Source organism: Centruroides sculpturatus, unplaced genomic scaffold (assembly GCF_000671375.1).
Source record: "Centruroides sculpturatus isolate CEXI.00-Female unplaced genomic scaffold, Cexi_2.0 scaffold489, whole genome shotgun sequence".
NCBI classification, from domain to species: Eukaryota; Metazoa; Arthropoda; class Arachnida; order Scorpiones; family Buthidae; genus Centruroides; species Centruroides sculpturatus.
The window spans coordinates 251,925-273,438 of NW_019384739.1; the positions used below are offsets into that span (position 1 = coordinate 251,925).

At 29.9% G+C, this 21,514-nt stretch overlaps 1 protein-coding gene across 7 annotated transcripts in view; it reads right to left on the reverse strand.

Moving 5' to 3' along the window:
• LOC111628337 (SID1 transmembrane family member 1-like) overlaps positions 1–21,514 on the reverse strand; it is a 128,283-nt gene that overhangs the window by 72,187 nt on the left and 34,582 nt on the right. For all 7 annotated transcript variants that reach the window (XM_023372102.1, XM_023372105.1, XM_023372101.1 and 4 more), the window contains exons 4-6: positions 17,944–18,100; positions 10,866–10,949; positions 1,942–2,032 (exon numbers count right to left, since the gene is read on the reverse strand). In XM_023372102.1, the coding sequence (XP_023227870.1) occupies positions 1,942–2,032; positions 10,866–10,949; positions 17,944–18,100 (332 nt within the window). The remainder of the gene's footprint in view (positions 1–1,941; positions 2,033–10,865; positions 10,950–17,943; positions 18,101–21,514) is intronic.

The following is a 21,514-nucleotide window of genomic DNA, read 5'->3' on the forward strand; positions in this document are numbered from 1 at the left end:
CGACCTTCAAGAACTGGCAGAACAAGGAATTCATGCAGAACTGAAGTAATTCTGTAAACAAAAAACCCAAAGAATTTCTCTACAGATTTCCTTAGTAAAAGTTTGATAATGATAACCAAAATCGTTGATCAAATTGTAGTGAATGATCCAGATTTTGAAAGGAGTACAAAAGCAAAATGAGGCATTTTGGATGCAATCTTCTGCTACCAATATTTGCTTAAGGAAAAAAAATTACAAAAGAAACTACACAACTTTATTGCAAAAAACAAGAATTTCAGGAAAGCCAAGACCTTCATCACAAAAAATTAACTTTACATTTCTGCGTGCATATATTTGTGTTATTTAACATATATTATTATACAAATTAATATTAATATAAAAATAACTTTAAAATCTGTTTATTTTTGGTTGCGTGTTCCACTTTCCCTATTTACTCTGTGTTAAAATGACCTCATTTAATGCTGTTTTGTTTAGCACTTTGTCATCTAGAAATGTATCTCCCACATTAAGCGGGTCTTACTGTATATATAAATGTGTATGTGTAAATGTGCACCAAAAAGCTTAAGGAAAAGATAGTATGGTAAGAAAAAGACACATGTAAATAAATCACAACTAGAAAAATCATTGTCCATAATAATTGCAGTGAAAGTCAATAAATTGGCTGATAGCAACTGTCCTGAGTACATTGTACCATAACAAAAGATATTATTAACAAAGCAAAACATTGCACAAAGGCATATAAGGAAGCACTTCCATGACTTTCCCTGACCAACTTTGTACAAATTCCCTCACCTGCACATCCCTTATAGTATGGCACATTGACAAAGTAAAACAGCATTTGACTTACTATGCACATATGCTATTGCTTTTCCAACTTTTTAATTACTGTACTTACCTGATTGCAAGTCAACCTTTCTTTGAATTTTTGTGGTTCAAAAAATGTCCTTTTGCTTAGAATTGGTGTCATTAATTCAGTCAATAAAGTAGGTGACACCTTTTACAGACATAGTTGAAAGTTTGGAAAAATATTGCCAGAAACTTCCATAGATAAGTTTCCACAAACTTTTGTAAGTATGAAAAAGTATTTCTAGAGAAGTCATCGCTAGTGAGTTTAAAAAGTGTTCAACGTAGAATGTGCTTGATGGCACAGATGATGTGGAGATCTAGACAGGCCATTTATTCATAGGATAAATTTCTAATACCTAAATCTTTATTTTATTGAGGTTTTTAAAACGAAAGATTGATAAAATTTATTAATATTTTTGTTTAATCAATGTGATAAAAGTCACAAATTTAAAGCCACATCCTGTCAAAAACTGATGACACTTTTTACTTTTATGGAAAAAGGGGAAATTAAACTTCCTTCGATTGTATCTTATCTTAATTTTCTCACACCATCTAACAGAGTGACACATCATCTCATCCCATCAGATGATTCAAATTGTGAAATTTGATTGGAGGAATATATGAATAAAAAAGGGCATATTCCCACTTTTCGAGGCAGCAGTTCACAGGAAGAGATGGGCCTAGAACCTGCCATCAACGTAGCTGAGGTCCATAACTAACAACCCAGTCCATATTGACCAGACTGAATAGCTAGAGGTATTATTTTTTAATTATGTAAACTCTCTCTCTCAGTTTCTAGATTTAAAGTTAGGAGGCATTCGGTTAATTCAGGAATAGAATATTTCTTTGTATTAGTCATAGACTGTGTACTGTTTTGTCATTTATATATTAAATCTGTGTGTTTTGTAAATGACGTATATAAATTCTTTATTGGACTCCTATCACTTAATCACCACCCTCCCCACTCAATATTATTTTTGTCTAATATTAACCAGTTGTATAATAGCAGTTGTTAACCTAGACATTTTTAATCTATTTTTTTCATATATACTATAATAAAATTGCATCATACATAAAAAAATAATTAAAAAATACCTGGATGATTTAAAGACACTCCTAAACAATCAGCATTGGTTGGTTTCAACAGAAGTACAACATAAAATCTTCCTTCTTGAAATTCTTTTCGCTTAAAAATGTAATTAATTATAAAATAATTTAAATATTGTTTCTATGTTAAAATTAACAGTTCATAATAACAAAATTAATTTAATTTAAAAATACAAATGAAAACTTTACAAAAGCATGTTTTAAGCTTTTTGTCCATTTCAAATTTAAATGTTTCACTTGTTATATACTTAAGAGACCATTCAAGTATTAAGTCAGCAGTTTATGCAGAGGGAAGATTTGTTTGTATCTGACAATTCCTGAGAATAAAGAAAGTGTGTCTTTGATGTATAATTGTACCATTGTTTATTTTTCTCCTCAGTCATCGCAGAATTATTTTTTTTAATTTGTAAAGATTATTTGAATGCAATGTTAATGCATTCACGTATTCTAGTAATGCTAATGAATTACTAGAATACTTGAATGGTTAACTTAAATGGTTCATTAACAGTTTATTTTATTTATTTATTTTTTAACAATTTTAAAAACTGTTTGAACATTATTATTATTTTGTCATATTCAATTACATACAAGTAAACCACTAAAATTCATAATAATTTCCAATAGCCTTGCCTATGCATACATATTAGCATCATTTTTATTTTATTCTTCAATACCCAAACATGTATATACAATGGTAGGCTGAAACGTAATGCACACATGCTTGTAGAACACGAACAAAAGCAAATATCAAGATCGGGCAAAAAGTACATTAAAGTACAATTCTTAAGCTTCAAAATCATATATTTATTTTTTAACATAGTCACCGTTAAGGCTAACACATTTCTCCCAACGTGTAACAAGTTTTTTCATTCCGTCACTGAAAAAGTCTTCTGATTTTTCTCGAATCCAGGACTTGACAGCTGCCTTTACCTCACCGTCCGAGGTGTAATAATTACCCTTGAGGTCTCTCCTGAGTAGAGGAAAAAAAATAAAAATTGCAAGACGAAAGATTGGGGAAATAAGGAGGGCATGGAATCAGTTCAAACTTCAGGTTTCACAGAGCCTCTCCAGTTGCGTGCTAGGTGTGTGGACGAGCATTGTCATGTTGTAAGATTATTGGCGCCAGGCTGCCTCTAACACATCAAATAATCACCTGGCGCCAATAATCTTGCAACATGACAATGCTCATCCACTGCTGAATTCGAGAAAAGTCAGAAGACTTATTCAGTGACGAAATGAAAAAACTTGTTACACGTTGGGAGAAATGTGTTAGCCTTAACGGTGACTATGTTAAAAAATAAATATATGATTTTGAAGCTTAAGAATTGTACTTTAATGTACTTTTTTCACAATCTTGATATTTGCTTTTGTTCATGTTCTACAAGCATGTGTGCATTACATTTCAGCCTACCCTTGTAATGAATTAAAAACTATAAAATAGTAAATTACTTTTCGAAAAAAAATCTATTTGTTAGAAATCAGCTATAACAAAAAAAAAAAAAACAGAACAATAGGAAACCACTGCATATATTTTATTTTATTATTCCAAAACAAGCAACCTTGAATAATAATAAAAATAATTGATTACTAATTGCAAAATGTCAGGCTTAAGATTGAGAAAAAGGAAATCAAAACAAAGTTTCTTTGCAATGTAAGCATTAATAATCCATTTTCAATATTGTAAACTTATGTGAAAACATTACTATAATATAACCACCACAAAAACTGGATAAATTATAAAACACCATCAAAATCATAATATTTATAAAAAAAAAACAACTGGTTTCAACAGCTTTCAGCTATCATCATCAGGTTGTGCTACAGTGTTCAAAACAGAACATAACATCAAACATTGATCTTTAAATGATGATGATGGACTGTGATTGGGGCATTGCTAAAGTGATGAAGAAAAATTAAAATGGGAATTCAAAGATGCCTGATGTAAAGTGTTTGTATCTTTAAAAATAATAGTAATATACACCTTGAAATATAAAGCTTTAATGATTAATTTAAAAGATACAAACACCCTACATCAGGCCTGGGATCTTTATTTGAGGTTCTGTTTTAATTTTTCTACATCATTATAGCAACAACTAACCAGACAGCCCTTTGCCATCATTTTACGATTGATGTTTGATGTTATGTCCTACACTTGAACACTAACACACAACCTGATGATGATAGCCAAAAACTGTTGAAAACATTAGCTTTTGTTAAACATTACATTTTTTTTTATTGGATTTTGGTTTAATTTGGCAATATTCATGAAATCATTGCTAAATATAGATATGTGAGGGCCAAACAAGACTCAAGCTCACATGTTAAAAATTTAATAAAAGTGTCAAATCAAGGGATCAAGCTTTGATTCTAATGCTCATAAAAACTAGAACAACAACTAAATAAAAATGGGAAAGAATAAAATTATTCATTGAGAGGAAAAAAAGTTTTAAATAACCTTAATCTCTGCACTAGATCTCCTTTCGTGTGTCAGACTTACAAGAATTCAAAAACAATAGTTAAATACAAGCAGGCATTTCAAGGTGCAATTAACTTTCTTTGATCAAATAAAATACAGTGTTGAATTTGACCCTTTGTAGTCCAAAATGGTCTGTTATCTACCTGGATACAAGAAATTGACCAATCAGAAAGCTAAAGATACATCACTTTTCATTCCATGAAATGGATCTAGACTAGCTTAAGTACAGTCAAACTCGGTTATAATGAACATGAATGAGTACAGTTATAATGGGCAAAATGTCGTAACCATTTTAATTTATGCATACTTCCATACATTTTCTCACGGTTATAACAAGTGTACTCCATGGATATACTGAGCATATTTTCAGTAATTATGCAAACATACAAATATTCTTAATCGTTCAAGTAGGAAGAAATGCAATACTGAATTCTGGAAAGGTATAAAACTGATAGGGTTACTTAGTTTTATTACCACTGAATAATTAGTTTCAAGACTTGCATCGATTACAGGCCTATTCATCACTTACCTTTCTTTTTGGAGACCATCCTCCTTTTTCTTGAATAGCTTCTGGCCTTACTTGTCAATTTACCTAATCATCACAACGATTGTAAAATTACAATATATTCTAGTTAAAAACAAACCATTCTATGAGAAAGTTGTCTATGAAGAAAAGAAAATTTCTCTCAATTTACAAAAAATTAGAAATTATTCACTAGTTAGAACATGGTACTAAAAACATAAAAGTGTGTAAGAAAGTTTTATATGTTATCTTCAACTGTACTGACATTATGGAAAAATAAAGCAATCATCAATTTTAAGATTTGTAGATAAAAAGATTTACTGAAATCGGGCATATTATTAATTATTATTATTATTATCGTTAATTACAAAAACAAATTGTTTAATATTAATTATACCATAGTTTATACTGTATTTTTATTAATAATTATATAATGTTTTTACATAATTTTTTTAGAATAAAAAAATTAATAGACAGATTTTACTAATCAGTGGCATAGATACAAATTTTACTGCTCGTGGGGTGCCCCTACATGTTTGCACCCAAAGCAGCTGCCTATTCTCCCCTAGTTTTTGCTCTTCACAAAAATAATGAGTATAATGATTATAATGAGGAAATCTTGCCAGATCCCTAATGCTCATTATAACCAAGTTCAGCTGTATTAGCTTGGATGCTATTGCACTTGCTGTTGCTACTGATAGAAATGATGCATCATTTGTATTTAGTAAATTATTTATCCATTTTGAAGACAACTAGGAAAAAACTAAGTTAGTATTTTCTTTGTTTGACATTTTAAAATTCTTTACATAGTCTAGATTAAAATATTTCTTATAGTCAAAGTTCTTTTAGGAGAACAGTAAAAGAAGAACCTTCCTCAAAGTCTTGTAACAACTATCTTTCTAAACAGAACTCAAAATTTACCCCAGCTTCATATTTTGTGCACAAACTCTCAATACTAACTCAAACACTGATGAAAAAGACAGAACACAAATGCAAGATAATATGTCATAACCTTTGAGTATCTCACTTCTAAGAGTAGATGATATTCTTTGTTCTCAAAATTTCTTTGTCTCACATGTATAGCACTAAAGCTTTCACATGTGGAGTTTCAATTCTTCTCCCTCAAAAAAATCTCCCAATCTCTCTCTTACTCTGGTATTCCTACAGAAGCATCAACCAAATGGTCACAGGTGTCATCCATATGTTCAGTTAAGTTTTTAATACATGTTTTCTACAACTCTATCAGGCTGAATATGATAACTGTCAATTATAATAAAATAAAATAGAACTTTCAAAGCAAAGATAAAAATATGACATTTCTACTTCCATATACAGTATATCCATAGCTATACAGTGGAACCTTGCTGAATGAGCACCTCACATAACAAGTAATTTGCATAACAAGCAAAGCAAATTGTAAAAACAATGAGTTGCTTAATGAGCAATGTTTTGCATAACAAGTGACAAGGAGAGGGGAAGTCCTAGATTCTCCATCAGTCTGTGTTTAGCACTTGTTCCATTAGTATCTTAGTATTGCTAGTGATCACACATTTTTTCAAACTTGTGTTCACACACACACACATTATGTATAAACATCAACAACTATAGCCTGGTATATAATAAATACATCAAACAAATACACCTACAACTGCCGTAAATGATCGGGCTAAATTCTGGATAAATGATATTTGCTTAAGATATCGGGTTTCAATTGATATTTATATTTATACGCCAAATGATATGCCAAATTCTTGGGCTATGTAGAGACTATAATTAAATATTAGAAATTAAACAATTTGACTAGAGGTAGGCAATTGTGCTGCTATCTCATATTATATTTAATAACCAATTACAAATTAAATTTTAGAATTGTCTAAATTAAAACGTATTTATTTATAATTATTAAATTTAATATGAGATGGCAGCATAACTGCCTACCTCTAGTCAAATTAATTAATTTCAAATATTTAATTATAGCCTTTACATAGCCCAAGAATTTGGTATATTGTCTGACATGTTTATCACACATATTATCTGCGATTTTTTTTTGTTTTCTGCAAATCGAATTTGCATTCCAGGTTGGTTCATTCAGCGCTAGAAGAAAAGATGATGGTGATTCATGCTCCTTAACAATGTATATTGAATAATTTTCTTTGAATAAACATTATACATAAAATATTTGAGTATTTTTTCCAACATGGAACGCATTATCGTATTTTACATTAATTTATATGGGAAAAATTGTTTTGCTTAACGAGTGTTCTGCATTATGAGTAAGATTCTAGAATGAATTATGCTCATTAAGCAAGGTTTGACTGTAATATTTTCTAATCTAATAAACAAACTATCATATAATTTTAATATTTTATCTTCCTTACTGTATGCACTATGTAAATGGATATATTTTTAGAAATACAGTTGACCTGCTTTAAAACTAACACCAATAAAGTGAGTTGCCCTGGCAAAATACCATTGTCACAATGTTAATTTTCACATGATAAACTAAACAAAAACTTTACCAGAGTTTCTCAAATCAAACTGTAAATTACCTTTACAACCCAAAGAAATAACTACAGTCAAACCTGTGGTTTTGAACTTAATTTGTTCCTAAAAGTTCTTCTAAATCTAAAACAAATTTTCCTGTAAGAAATAATATAAAATGAATTAATCCATTCCCTACCCCAAAACAAAACATTTTTTTATATTTTTAGCTGTATTTCATGCATAAAAATACCTATAAAGGCAATATATTATTTCATCTGTATCTATTCTATATCTATATATTTATTCTATGTATATTAAAAGCAAAATATTCTGTCACTGCCAACCAAAACCAAAACTAACACTTTACAAAGAAGGGCTATAAATAGAGACTTAACTCTGACTGCCAAAATGAAATATAACCAAATCAATCAAAATGGGCAGCAAGTACTTTATCCACACTTTCCAAAATATTATGTTTCAATTGATTTAATTTCAATTAATTTATTTTATTTTTATTTAAGACCAGTTTTAATTATTATTTTTAGTTATAATTAACTGGCTACCTAGTATTAATTATTATTATTAATATAATTTATATTAATATATTAATAAATTTTTGTCATTTAACTTAACTTAAACATATTTGAATGCCATTTATATTACGAGAATGTCAATTAACATGATTTTTATTAATTAATTTGATTTAAATTCAACTGTGGCACATACCAAAAATCAAAAACGTGGATGGATATTTCCTGCATGTATATTGAAATGTAATTTAAATAGCAATGTCATTAATAATTCATATCATGATGCAAGGCAACCTCGACACCACTGACTTCTGAATCGATAGTCTTGTTGTTGATTGGTCGGGCCATTGACTTTCTTTAACATAGGAACTACAAGAAGTTTGAGCTCAAACAACACTACTCAGATACTGTGGCAACCGAAAATTCATCTTTATATGAACCTCACAATAAGCACAGAACAGTGCAACACTCCCACACTTGACCTGCCTAACATATGGGTCACCCTATATAAATGATTAAACAGTGATTTATATGAACTGTCACACCATTAACCTGGATCTGAATCCAAGCATGTGCCACATCACATCATAATATTGAACATAATTGAAGTTTGTAGCTTGCTCATAAAGATTTTTAATTCAAAAATTTTAAATTTAAATGTGTGTTCCATTCACGTTAGAATTTTTGTGTCCAATTTTCATTCACCTGACGATGACAAATATAGATTCATTGAAAATGTTAGCAATATAAAAAACTATTAATAATGCCGTACTCAGCGAGTTTTTCCTTCCCACTATTTAACATTTGGCATGAGGATCAAGCTGTATTATATAATATATAATTTTTTTAAAATATATCCTTTTTTATAAGAATTATATTTAGTTTATTATTTTGTTAAATTTTGCCAATAGATGGCACTGTGTGTAAATTAGCAAATCAAATGTAGATAAAAATTAATTGATATATAGAAATTTAATATATATTTTGGGGTGGAATGTATGACATTATCTAAGTTAGAAGTACATAAACCTAACTGCCGAGTTTCATAGCAATTGAGTGAACAGCCTAAGAGTGTATAGCAAACAAGTAAAACGGCAAAACCGTGTTTGGGACAAGACTGTCTCAGAGACTCACTACTAAGCAGAATCACTTTGATGCTCAAGGTGGGTCTCGTTCTCATTCTCCAATCTTCTTTGGTATCGCTGCTTTTGGGCACGACCATTCAATCTTTGCCGGCAATGACAACAAGGTCATCCATGATGCATTTTCAATGGAATTAACCTATCCAATTTTGAAATTTCTCTCCGTTGCATATTGGCCCAGGTTGAATTTTTGTCGACGCGTAACAAAAATTTCCGTTTTTGAAAAAATAATCGTAGCTATTGTATCGTCCAAAATTATTTTATTATTTTGCACAAACAATATACAGTTTAACCCGATTATAATGTCATCGGATGTAACGACAACCCTAATATAACATTAAATTTTTATCAGTCCCATGATTTTACTATACTAGATAATGTTAAAAAAACCCACTTGTAACGACATAAAACCGTTTCAACTTCATATTTGAAGCACTCCCAAATTTACAAAATTAGATTACAAATTTTATTTAACATAGAAGAAACTATGTGTTCAGTCCTAAGGTCAGAGTTTACTTCTTAGAATGACTGTGGGTGGTACTCTCCCCTATCTGACTTTGGTGGGGTGAGGTGGCTGTTTTACCTGTTTGTAGAAGAGGATTGCCATTTTCTGTTTTATTTTTACTCGATTCTCGGTCCCCTGACTACCTACGAGTCTGGATTTTTTATGCTCAAATGATTTGGGCACCTAATACTCTGTGCCAAATATCAACTCTCAACATATACTCCTTCATACCTCTATGCTGGTAAGAATATTGGGCAGTATGATTTTATAAACAAGACATAGTCTTGTCAAAAAATATTCATTATTTGGATTTTTGTCATTAAATTAAATGTGAAATAAAAGGGATACAAAAAATTTTCAAAACGACAAAACTTCAAATTACAAAGTACTAATACTTTAAAATGAACATAAAAAAAAAGCAGTATGAAAAGTTTAAATATATGAAAATCATAGAACATGCACAGATAATTAGACAATACATACCTCCCAGTAATGCCAATATTATAATAATAAATTGGAAATTATCTCCATTTCACCAACAAAAGAATCCAAGATATAAAAAATACACATTAGACAAAATACACAAAAGAAAGTACATAGACAATACATTTTGGACACTAGACACTCATCTCAAAAAACATTAAATGGATATATGGTAATCAAAATTACATAAACTACAATTCTTACAGATTAAGCAGTAAACAAAAATACTGAAATTAAATGGGAGTAGGCTCAAAAACTTACACTTGTGAAAAAAAATGCTGACACTTTGAGCAATGAAAAAGATGCACATTGCTACTGCCCACATGAACAAAGTAAATCAAAAGCAGGTAGGACCAGCAATAGACCTATGGATTTGGCTGTTAAAAAAAAAAACTAAACACCTCTTTTTATAAATCTATAATTCTTTAAAAACTCCTACTTATCAGAATGTTACAACACACATTCCAATTTCATGTTGCATTCAAATGTAAATGGAAAATAATATTATTTCAAACTAATTCTGAAAAGGAAGTAAAAAGCTTCAAAAATGTTCAATGTATAATTCCTAATTCCTTTAAAGTTAGTTTGATATATTAATAAATTTGAAAAACAAAATTAAGGAGTCAAAAATTAATATTTGTCATTTTTTGTTACCAGGCTGCATGCTACACAATTTCAATCTAAAAAAAATGGCTCATCAATACCAAAACACTGCAACTCCTTAATTTCATTTCATATTTGATTAAGATCATTAAAACACTACACTTACCTGCACAGTTATACCTGCTTGTCTTGACATTGTTTGATACAATCCACGAAATTCTATATTTCGGTCTAAATCAAATATTGGACACTAAGGAAAAAAGTAAACATTCTTTCAATTGAAAGTATATTTTATTTCTAGAAAATTTATCTTAAAATGTAAAAATAATTTCTATTGAAACTTTACTGTACATAAAGTACTGTAATTTTATGTGAATAACCTGTGGTGGCATAATTTATAACTCACGAAAGCATATATCTGACAGAAAACTGCAAGAACGAGAATAAACCTTCATCTAACCTATCCTATCATAAACCCATGCCTCTGGTATGGCAATCAAAAGCAAGATAATTACTGATATGCAGTTTAGAAGTTGCATCTCAAGCATTAAAATATTGCTTTTTCTGTTTCAATTCTGTTAACAAATTATTGTAGATATACTTTAGCAACAAAGTCCACATATTTTATAATCATCATATTAATTTCCAGATTATTTGGACTATAGTTTGGCTAACTATCAAGAATTAATATAAAATAATTTTTGCTAAAGACAGACAGACAGACAGATCACTATCTCATTCTGACATAAACTAATAATTACAATAATTTAGGAATTAAGTTCAATAATTTTATTTAATTTTTATTAAAAATTTCTTAAATTTAATTCAAAAATAATAATTAATAAAATTGAAACTAAAGATGACATTGCTTTCATGCCACACTCCATAATTCAATTTCTAGTGTTTATGAACTATTCCAATTATGTAAACTAAGTGTAGAAATAAATAAGATTTGTCATTTTTATTTTATGACTAATTTCCAGTATATTACACAGAATCTTAAACAGCATATGATGTTTATTAGTTCTAACATTTTCAGCTGTTGTCTGGCATTTGTAGAATGCCATTTTCTGATCTCATAAAATGGCATTCTACAAATTGTGAAGGACTCTATTGACCTAAACAAGAGTCTATGAAATCCCAATCATGTTAGATGATGAAAGTGCAACAGCTACTACAGAAGTACACAGTGTGCAATTCCCCAAAAGAGTAAAAAACATGAGTATGATGTTAAAAACACAAAATACAACATAGTGTTTGCAGTGCTATCCTCAGTATCAGCAAATGTCCACAATTTAAGAATGCTAAACTCTTTTCTACTGTCAGAAATCCAAGGAAAAGAAGAATAATTGAGAAAATAACCATCTACCAGCATGCCAGAAATTACCAATGTATAAATTATATGGATGCAAACTGTTTGCTGATGACATAGAAGTATCTAGTAAGATGCAGTTCAAGCCAAAACCAAAAGCATATTTATTAATGTATACATAAGGGTATATGATACAGAGAGGAGTTAGGTTAGACAAGCGTGTATATGTATTGTATAATCATTGATATTTATTTATGCATTAGATATGTATTTGTATTATTTAAATATTTTATATAATCATTTTATTTATTTACTAGGAGCTTTACCTCCTGGTCACCATAGACAGCCCAGTTCCTGATCACTTCACTTCACTTACCCATTCCCACAACAGCTTCACTCTCTCATTCCCAAAATAGACTATTTGCATCAAAAATTTCAATAATAATAATAATTTTGATAAAACAATTTTAAAAATCTTCTTTCCAAACAATACTTTTTAATTTCACTTTCATTTTGAATTCCAATACTGGCCTTTGATCTGAATCTCAACAGCACTACATATAACTTTCCATGGCTAAATGATGGCCTACCTATGTATATAAAAGCACTTCCAAAACTAAAATTCAGTGAGAGGAATAAAAACATTTATTAAAAAACAAACGTTTTCAACCTTTACAAAGGCCATCCTCAGGTTCTACTGGTAGAACACAAATCACACATGAATTTAAATAACTTTTGTACACAACGAACATTATTTTGTTTACATATTATCCACATAGTCGTCATTTATAAATAGGACATATTAAATAATAAATATGGAAATAAAGATATTTTGTCTTATTTTTGGCAAAGTTCTCCTCCTTTTTGCTAATTCAGAACTACATCAGTATAATAAGTTCTACTTATAAACAAGGTCTGCATGAGTAAGGCCAAGAACACACATGCATAAAATTGTGTGGCAGAAAACTGAATCAGAAATCAGCTTTTAGTTCAGTTTCTGTTTTACACTTTTATGCCAGAACACTCATACTTCCATAAAAATTCTGGCCGAATAGGAAACAGAAATGTAACATCATCATATGTAATTTAGTAAAATGGCACCATCGTTATCTGATGTTATTTGTTGATGGTTGTATTCCACTCAATCATTGATGATTTTAAGAAATAATTTTATTATAAAATGCCAAAAGAGATGTTGGTAGGTTAGGAAACTATTTTGAGAATGTGATTTACATGGATTTAATAATTCGTTAATTCCAAAACTAAAATTTAACAATCAAGAATACCACTGCCACTTAAGTGCTACATTTTATTAATTTTTTTTCTCTCATATATCTTATCCCTTTGTACCTTCCATTTTTTCTCCACTGACTCTGCTATAATTTAGAAAATTTAAATTAATAGACTTGTATTCCAAATTGAAATAAAGAACGTGTGATCTAAATATTATATATTGATTCTACTGGACCTATCTGTTATTTGAAATTTAGTACCTATGGCGTCCATACACTTTGTCTAAACACAGTGTCTTTATACATGACACTTTTTAAAGACACTGATGTGATCGAATGGATTCGATAAACTCCTCTATTTCATTAATTTTTCTCTTTTTCGAGACCGTCACAATTGTAAGAGTTAACCCTCACTGCCGCCATTGTTAGAATAAAAACCACGAGTCTACTTTGATGTCACAAAACAGACTTCTTTTTATTGGAGGAATTTTGGCATAAAAAGTAGAGAAATGATCTACTCTTTTTTCAATTATGTTTCAGCCAAAATTTCAGAAAAATTTTTACGCTTTCTGTTTATGCTAGATTTTATGCATGTGTGTTCCTGGCCTTACATGTAAACAAAAATTGGAAAACTGTAGATATTTTTTCTGATGATTTTGATATTGACATACTCTTGGCATCATTCAAACCACTAGTTCATTTCTTTCCTTTATTTTTATGCAAAGGATTAATAAAATTTGATCTTATATCTGAATGACGATTCTCAAACAAAGTTCAGATCCATTTTGAAATGCATCTCCATATACTAACTGAAAAAAAATTTTCATTCAAATCACAAAATACAAACTTTTCTTTCAGATTTTCTCCATCAAAATTTCAGATTCCAGAACAAAAAACACATTATTGTTATTTCTTCCTATCTAGTAGAATCTGTTGATATCATTATGGGTTACTTGATCCATTTACACCTAGATTTGTCATAACAATTGACTTAATGGACAATTCAGACTTATCATATCTTTTATTTAAAATTAAAATGCATTTCACATTTCAAATTAAAGATATTATAAGAAATCTGAATTGTCCATTAAGTCAATCATTACGACAAATCTAACTGAATCAAGTAACCTAATAATAATAAAAAAAATTTTTTTAAATTGGTCTAACATCGCAATTTTTTTTGAAGTCACACAGAAAAAACTCCATAGTGACATACTTCACTTTGTTCATTCAGCATCCATGGGCATCACCCACTTGTTCAAAAACATCTGACCAAAATTACAGTATATCAAATATATTTATCATCATTTATCTGTCAATGAAACCTAGATTAAAAATAATAATTTACTGATAAAAACAATAACCTGATAATTTGTTGACTCTTACATTTCTAATTAAAATACTCATATATTTATTTAAAACATTAGTTCAGTAAATTTTCATTATAAAAAGAGAATAGTGTGAGAATTTTTCCAAATTAGAAAGTGTTAGCAGAATTTTTATTACAAGGTCTGTTCAAAAAATAACCAACTTTATTTTTTTAATTTTTATTCTTCAAGTTACAGATTATTGGTCCTTGTCCCCTTCAAAGTACTCCCCTCCCCTATTCACACACTTATCCCAGCAATGTTTCCACTTTGCAAAGCAGTCCTGGTAAGCTTGCTTCAGACTGTCCTTCAATGTTTGTGACAAATTTGTTTTAATGTCATCAATTGTGTCAAAATGACATCCTTTCAGCACTGATTTTAATTTTGGAAACAAGAAAAAAATCACAAGGAGCCAGGTCTGGTAAGTTGAGAAGTTGGGAAGGACAGTCATGTGATTTTTGGCACAAAACTGGCAAATTGACAAGGCTCAGTGAGCTGGTGCATTTGTCATGGTAAAGGCACCATGAGTTGTCTTGCCACAACTCTGGTCTCTTTTTGCAAATTTTTTCACACAATTGTTTCAAAACACCTGCATAGTACTGATGGTTGACTGTTTGACCTCAAGGCAGAAATTCAAAGTGCACAACTCTAATTTTCTGAATGTGAGTGTCATCAGTTGAGGTTGAAGGTTTTCCTGGTCAAGGGTCGTCTTCAACTAATTGATGACCACTTTTGAATCAGGTAACCATTTGTAACACAGCGTATGACCTGGAGCATCACCTCCATAAGCTTGATTCAAAAATTGAATTGTTTCCATATAGTTTTATAAGAAACTTCACATTGTTTCATGAAAACTTCACATTGCATCATTGCTCCTGTAAATCACACATTGCAAAAACCACCTTTCACTCAAAAAACAATAACGTGGGAATGAAATGAGATATTAACAATCCAAAAAAGCAGCTTACTCAATTGGTTATCACAGACGTAGTGTTGTAAACTTCACAACACCAGGGCACTCCATTTTTGCCTAATTCAAAAAGTTTGGTTATTTTTTGAACAGACCCCATATATGTATTATAATTTATTCTGTCAAAGTTTTCAGTACTTCTGCACCAGAATTTTGCCTGTTTTTTAAAATCAATTACATAAAATTGAAATTATACAATGTTTAAATAATTATACAGTCATTAATCTAAACACATTGTTAAAATTATATAAGTACTTCTACCTGTACAACAGTTATTTCAAATAATGCACAGCAAATGTAATTAGTCACTAATGGTGTCTATGTTCTGAAGTTCTTTGTTATAATTTATGTGATAACTAACAATCTAAAAAGATACAGTACAATGCATCTAATAAAAAAAATCTCTGATGAATGGGTTGTTCTCTTCCAACATTAAAATAAAACTTAATCTCCCTTCATTCACTCAGGCAATTCTTTTCCCAGTGTTATTACTAATTTAAATTATTTCTCTCTTTTTTTCTTCTATTTCCCTTTTTAATGAATATATTCCAGTAGTTGATTACTAACAAAATTAACTTTTTCATAAATAATGTGCATGCAATTATTCCAATTAAAGTAGTACAGCAGAACAGCAAACCCAACTAGTGATCAAAACCATCAAATTCTTTTTACAAATGTCAGTCAAATTGGTCAATTAGAATTAAAATTTTAATTTTTTGTGTCTAAATAAAGGATAATGGAAATGCAAAAGAGCAGAAAGTTTTCTCAAGAAAACCCTAAACAAATAATAGTTATTGTTTTCAAAGTTCTTAAAGGTAATATTGTGTGCTATAAAACATCAGAATCAGAAGCAAAATGTGGAACATATGAGAGGAAGTAAAATCAGACTGAGTGTGTCATTAATAGCTTTTTCCACTAGTGCTTTCAACAAACTGATCATCATCATTAGGAAAATAAAAATTTAAAAATAAATTACATGTTCTAATTTAAATGAAACACATCTTATTTAAATTAAAAAACCATTATAAACATGTTACAAAGTTCAATTAAACTAGGTGTTGTAACATCATGCAGCGCATTCATGGATATAGATCTACATAAAAGGTGTGATAGCAAACATATGCCACTATTTAACCATTTGTATAGGGCAACCCACACACTGTGCAGGTCAAGCTTGGAAATGATGTATGGCTCCAAAGTTGTTGTAAGGAGAGATTCCCATATAAACACGAGTTTCCAGTTGCAGAATCTGAGTAGCATTGTTTTAGTCCATAATGGGTTGTAGTTATGTTTGAGCACCTTTTTTGTGAGTTCTGTTATGCATTTTCCTTTCACCATGTCAATTATGCTGCTCGGCTAAATGGCTAGCAAGCATTGTGGCCCAAATGCACCTCATATTTGTGTTCATCCCTGTTATGGGATTTTCCAATGGTAAAGCACAGTTTCCTGATTTTTCAAAGGTGAAGAATTAATCCCAATTGTTGCAGATGAATCTGCACAAATTTGGTAGCAGAGATAGGGACAGGAGAAAGTTATATTGCCTGAATACAAGACAAATGCATATGGAAAGGGGTCTTAGATAGAGTAATGGCGATTGTACTACTGATACCTCTCTCTCGTTACATAGTGTTGTGCTTGGAAATAAAGATTCCCTAACCATGTCATGCACATGTGTGAACTTACGACATGAAAAACCAGCTCTGCCTATTGCCAAATTGATGGTGTTTAACTCAATGTTTATAAGAACTTGCATTGAAGATGATAACAGCTATTACACCTTTAACATGGGTTTGCATATGGTGCATGATGTTAGATCTAGCATAATTGAACTTTATAGCATGCTCATAATAATTTTTAATTTAAATAAAATGTGTTCCACTTACATTAGAACATCGTATTCTATTTTTAAATTTTTGTTTGCCTGATGATGATGACCATAAGTTTGTTGAAAATACTAGTGAAAATAAAAAAACTATTAATGATGCACTCAGTGTTTTTTTACTTCCTCTTATCTGATATTTGGCATGAAGTTCAAGCTATATTGTGAAACATATGGCAACCCAACTCTAAATATACAAATCATTGCCAACTAAAAATGAAAAAAAAAAAATTATTTTCCAAAACACATATCAGGCTTTTCTACATATTTTAAGATTTTCATAACATATATACTGTGCATACATATATTTGATGGGTTTTTATAACATAAATCTGGATTTTAAATATTACTATTAATATGATCTTCAAATAATTGTAATCATCATATTAACTCAATTTATTACAATGAAAAAAATGTATGTATGTGTATATATATATATAAGCAAGCTGCATTAAATTTAAGTAAAATTTTAAAAAATACTTACTTTAATATCCTGTACTGAAACCACCATACACTGATCATCATCAGATGTGACATGAACAAGAACAACATCAACATTAGGAGGAAACTGATATTCGAAGTATTGAGGCTGAGAAGGAGTAATTTCCACATGAACTGGATTTGATTCATTAGGGCTGTTACTAAAATATCAGAATATTTTAATCTTTTTAATATAATGTTATTTAAGAAGCTTAAATGTAAAGTGTATTATTAATAAATTTTCTACTAGAAACAAAGATATATTATGCAAAAGCACAACATAACAATTATATTTATTAAAAGCCATTATATTTATTAGTAAACAGTAAGAATTATCTTATCAGACAACTGTTTACCATTAATCATTTTAAAAAAAATGTATCAGTAAATATACCAGTAATTTGATATATTTTACTAGTAATTTCAGTAAAAAATAGTCACATATTAAGTCTTTAAGTTTTTAATATATATGTTACCGCTAAAGCTCGAAAGTCGTTAATGTGTACATTACCTAGCTAATCTGCAGATTAACTAGGGTGATCTGTTAAAGTTGCTAAAATTGTTCTATTTCTCAAATTACCTAGGTAGTATGCAGATTATCTAGGTAATCTGCAAATTACCTACTAGGCACTCGGTAAAGTGAAAATAAGATTTTTGCTGGAACAATAGCAACGTTTCTGTACGCTTAAATTAACATATTGTTCTTTATTTAATTTTCGATATGTAAAGAATCAAGTTAATACAATCAAACAAGCAACAAATTAGTTGATAGAATCAATCATCAACCAATTAAAAAACATACAAAAAGTCAAACGGTTTAAAATATTAATACAATTAGGGAAATTATTATATAGATAACCACCTATGGAATTTCGGGACTTTGAGTATCTATCTGAACTGAGGAAACCGAGACAATGCAATTATAGTTAATGAACCATCTCAGATGGCTGGAAGCAATCTACATATGCCTAAATACAATTAAAGAGTGTAATTGCATTAACTATAAAGATGAAATCGCTCTATCTATGGCCTGGCAGACCCTACTAGATAAATCTCTACGATAATACACAAGCGTAGCGTGCAAGTCCATATTGATGTCATTGGGTTGGGTCATCGTTCCGGATCGTATTTCTTAACAACTTTGAATCGAAGCACATTCTGTTAGGGGATCATTACCTGAAGAAGAACCGTAATAGTTCAAAAACGTTTGTAACTTTATTGTTTAGTGTGATGAAACACGCACCAGTAAAAGGCTTATAGATACGTGCATTTGTTAAAGTACTTTTGTTAGTCGACAAATTTTTTATCTGAAATTGGAGTTCTTCAGGTCTATATATTCAATGACGGAATGATTACATAGAAAAATGACTTTTTTGAAAAATTAAACAAAATAAACTCTTAAAATACATAAAAATAGAAGTAACAGTAAATATAAAAGTAAATAGAGGTACAGTACCAAACAATATATAAGTAAAAAGTAAACACTTAAAGATTATATAAATATAACCGAGAACTTTTCATTATACTATCCCTACTTCATGTTGTTACATCATAGTTGGTCACATGATCATATAAGGACTGCCATGCATATGATAGTTGTTTTTTGTCTTTGAAATTTATGTAGTGGCCCTTTTTGTCAGATTTAAATACTTCCAATGCTTCTAGTATCTTGATGGAATTGGAGTGTTTTGATCTCTTGACAACGTAGCCTTGTTGAAGAAGGCATGCACATTGTTATCCATTGCATACATGGCTAGGGTAGTGTTTTGTTTCTTCTTGTCAATGTCATGTTTGTGATTGGCTAGTCTTATTTTGAATGACCTTGTGATGGAACCAATATATTGAAGTTCTTAGCAAAATCAGTCCTCTCTCAAAGAAACTTTATATACCCCAGTACCCTAAGCATATTAGTCTTATTATATATGCTTATATTAAATATTATATAATTATATATAATTTATTATTATATAATTACATTAAATTAATATTTATTAATTAATTTAGAAGGTTCTGGAAGAACAGAATTGGCCCAGAGTGGGACTCAAACTCACAACTGTCACACACCATGCAGATATGTTACCAGTTACACTATCCAGACTTCCATCCAATCTTCACTTCCAGAACTATTGATTTAGATATAACCATGATTAGTCATGACCAGTTTTTCTGCTTTTCTTCCAGAATCTTCTAAATCAGTGGTTCCCAACCATTTTTCATTAGCGTACCCCAATGGAATTTCCAACTTCCCAACGAGCAACGCATGTGCAAATCCTCCTGTTTGTAGAGAGTGTCACCATTTTAAATTTTATTTTGACTCAGTTCTTGGTCCCGAGTACCTACAAGTCTGGTTTTTTTATACGTGCATGATTTGGGCACCTAATACTTTGTGCCAAATTGCAACTTTTGACATGTACAGTACTCTAAGCTGGTAACATAGCAGACAGTACGATTTTATAAACAAGACATAGTCTTGTCAATAAAAAATTAATAAAAATACTGAATAAAAAATTTAAAAAATTACAGCTTATAGAGAAAATCTGGAGAAACTAGCTAGGTCTTTTTCCTTGTTAACAATAAAAAATACTTTTTATAAACAAAAAAATACTTTTTTCAAACAACACGTGGGGATATTGTTGAGAGATAATAATAATAATGGTAACACACCCCACCGTCAAAAGTCTGTAGCATAATCACTAATCACACATAATGGTATCCCCACTACCATTGACCGACTGCGCAACATTTATTTATCTGCTGCACTGTACAATCGACAGCATAAGTTTTTATTTCTATTTTTGCATTTTGAAATGTATAATAAAGTTTGTGATTGTTGCAAAGAACACTTTTTCCTAATAATTTTTTAATACTATTAATTTGTGATACGTAACATATTATTTTTTCTGCCATAATAACTAACTTTTTCTGTACCCCCTAAACAACCTATTACATACCATGGGTTGGGAATCGCTGTTCTAAATTAATTAATAAATATTAATTTAATTTTGCAGTAGAATCTCCTTTTAACAGATCACTTGAATCAAAATTATGATATATTACTTGAGATTTTACATGATATTCCACTGTTAGCCAATAATGATTCTGAAGTTATTTTTAGAAAAATTGTCAGTACGTACATACAGAATTGAAAATTGATAGCAACTCTGATATGGAGTCATTCAATTTATTCATCAACTTTTAATTGTTAGAAATATTTTAATTAAAAAAGAAAATATCATCAATTAATAGTTTTAAATTATATTGACAAAAATAATTTAATTGAAAATTTCTAAATGTTTTTATATTATTGAGAATTCTTTTAATCCTTCCTGTGTCCATTGTTAGTGGGAAACAATCATTCTCAAAATTAGATTAAAAATTATTTACGTTCAACAATAGCACACAAAAGTTTGACATAACTAGCTATATTATTGAATGAACAGAACTTCAATAAATATAAATTTCGACTGCATTAGAAATCAATATACATAATGTTTCACTTTTTAATATACAGTGGTGCCTTGTATAACGTACGCCTCGAATAACGGACGCTGCAAACAACGGACTTTCTGTTTGGC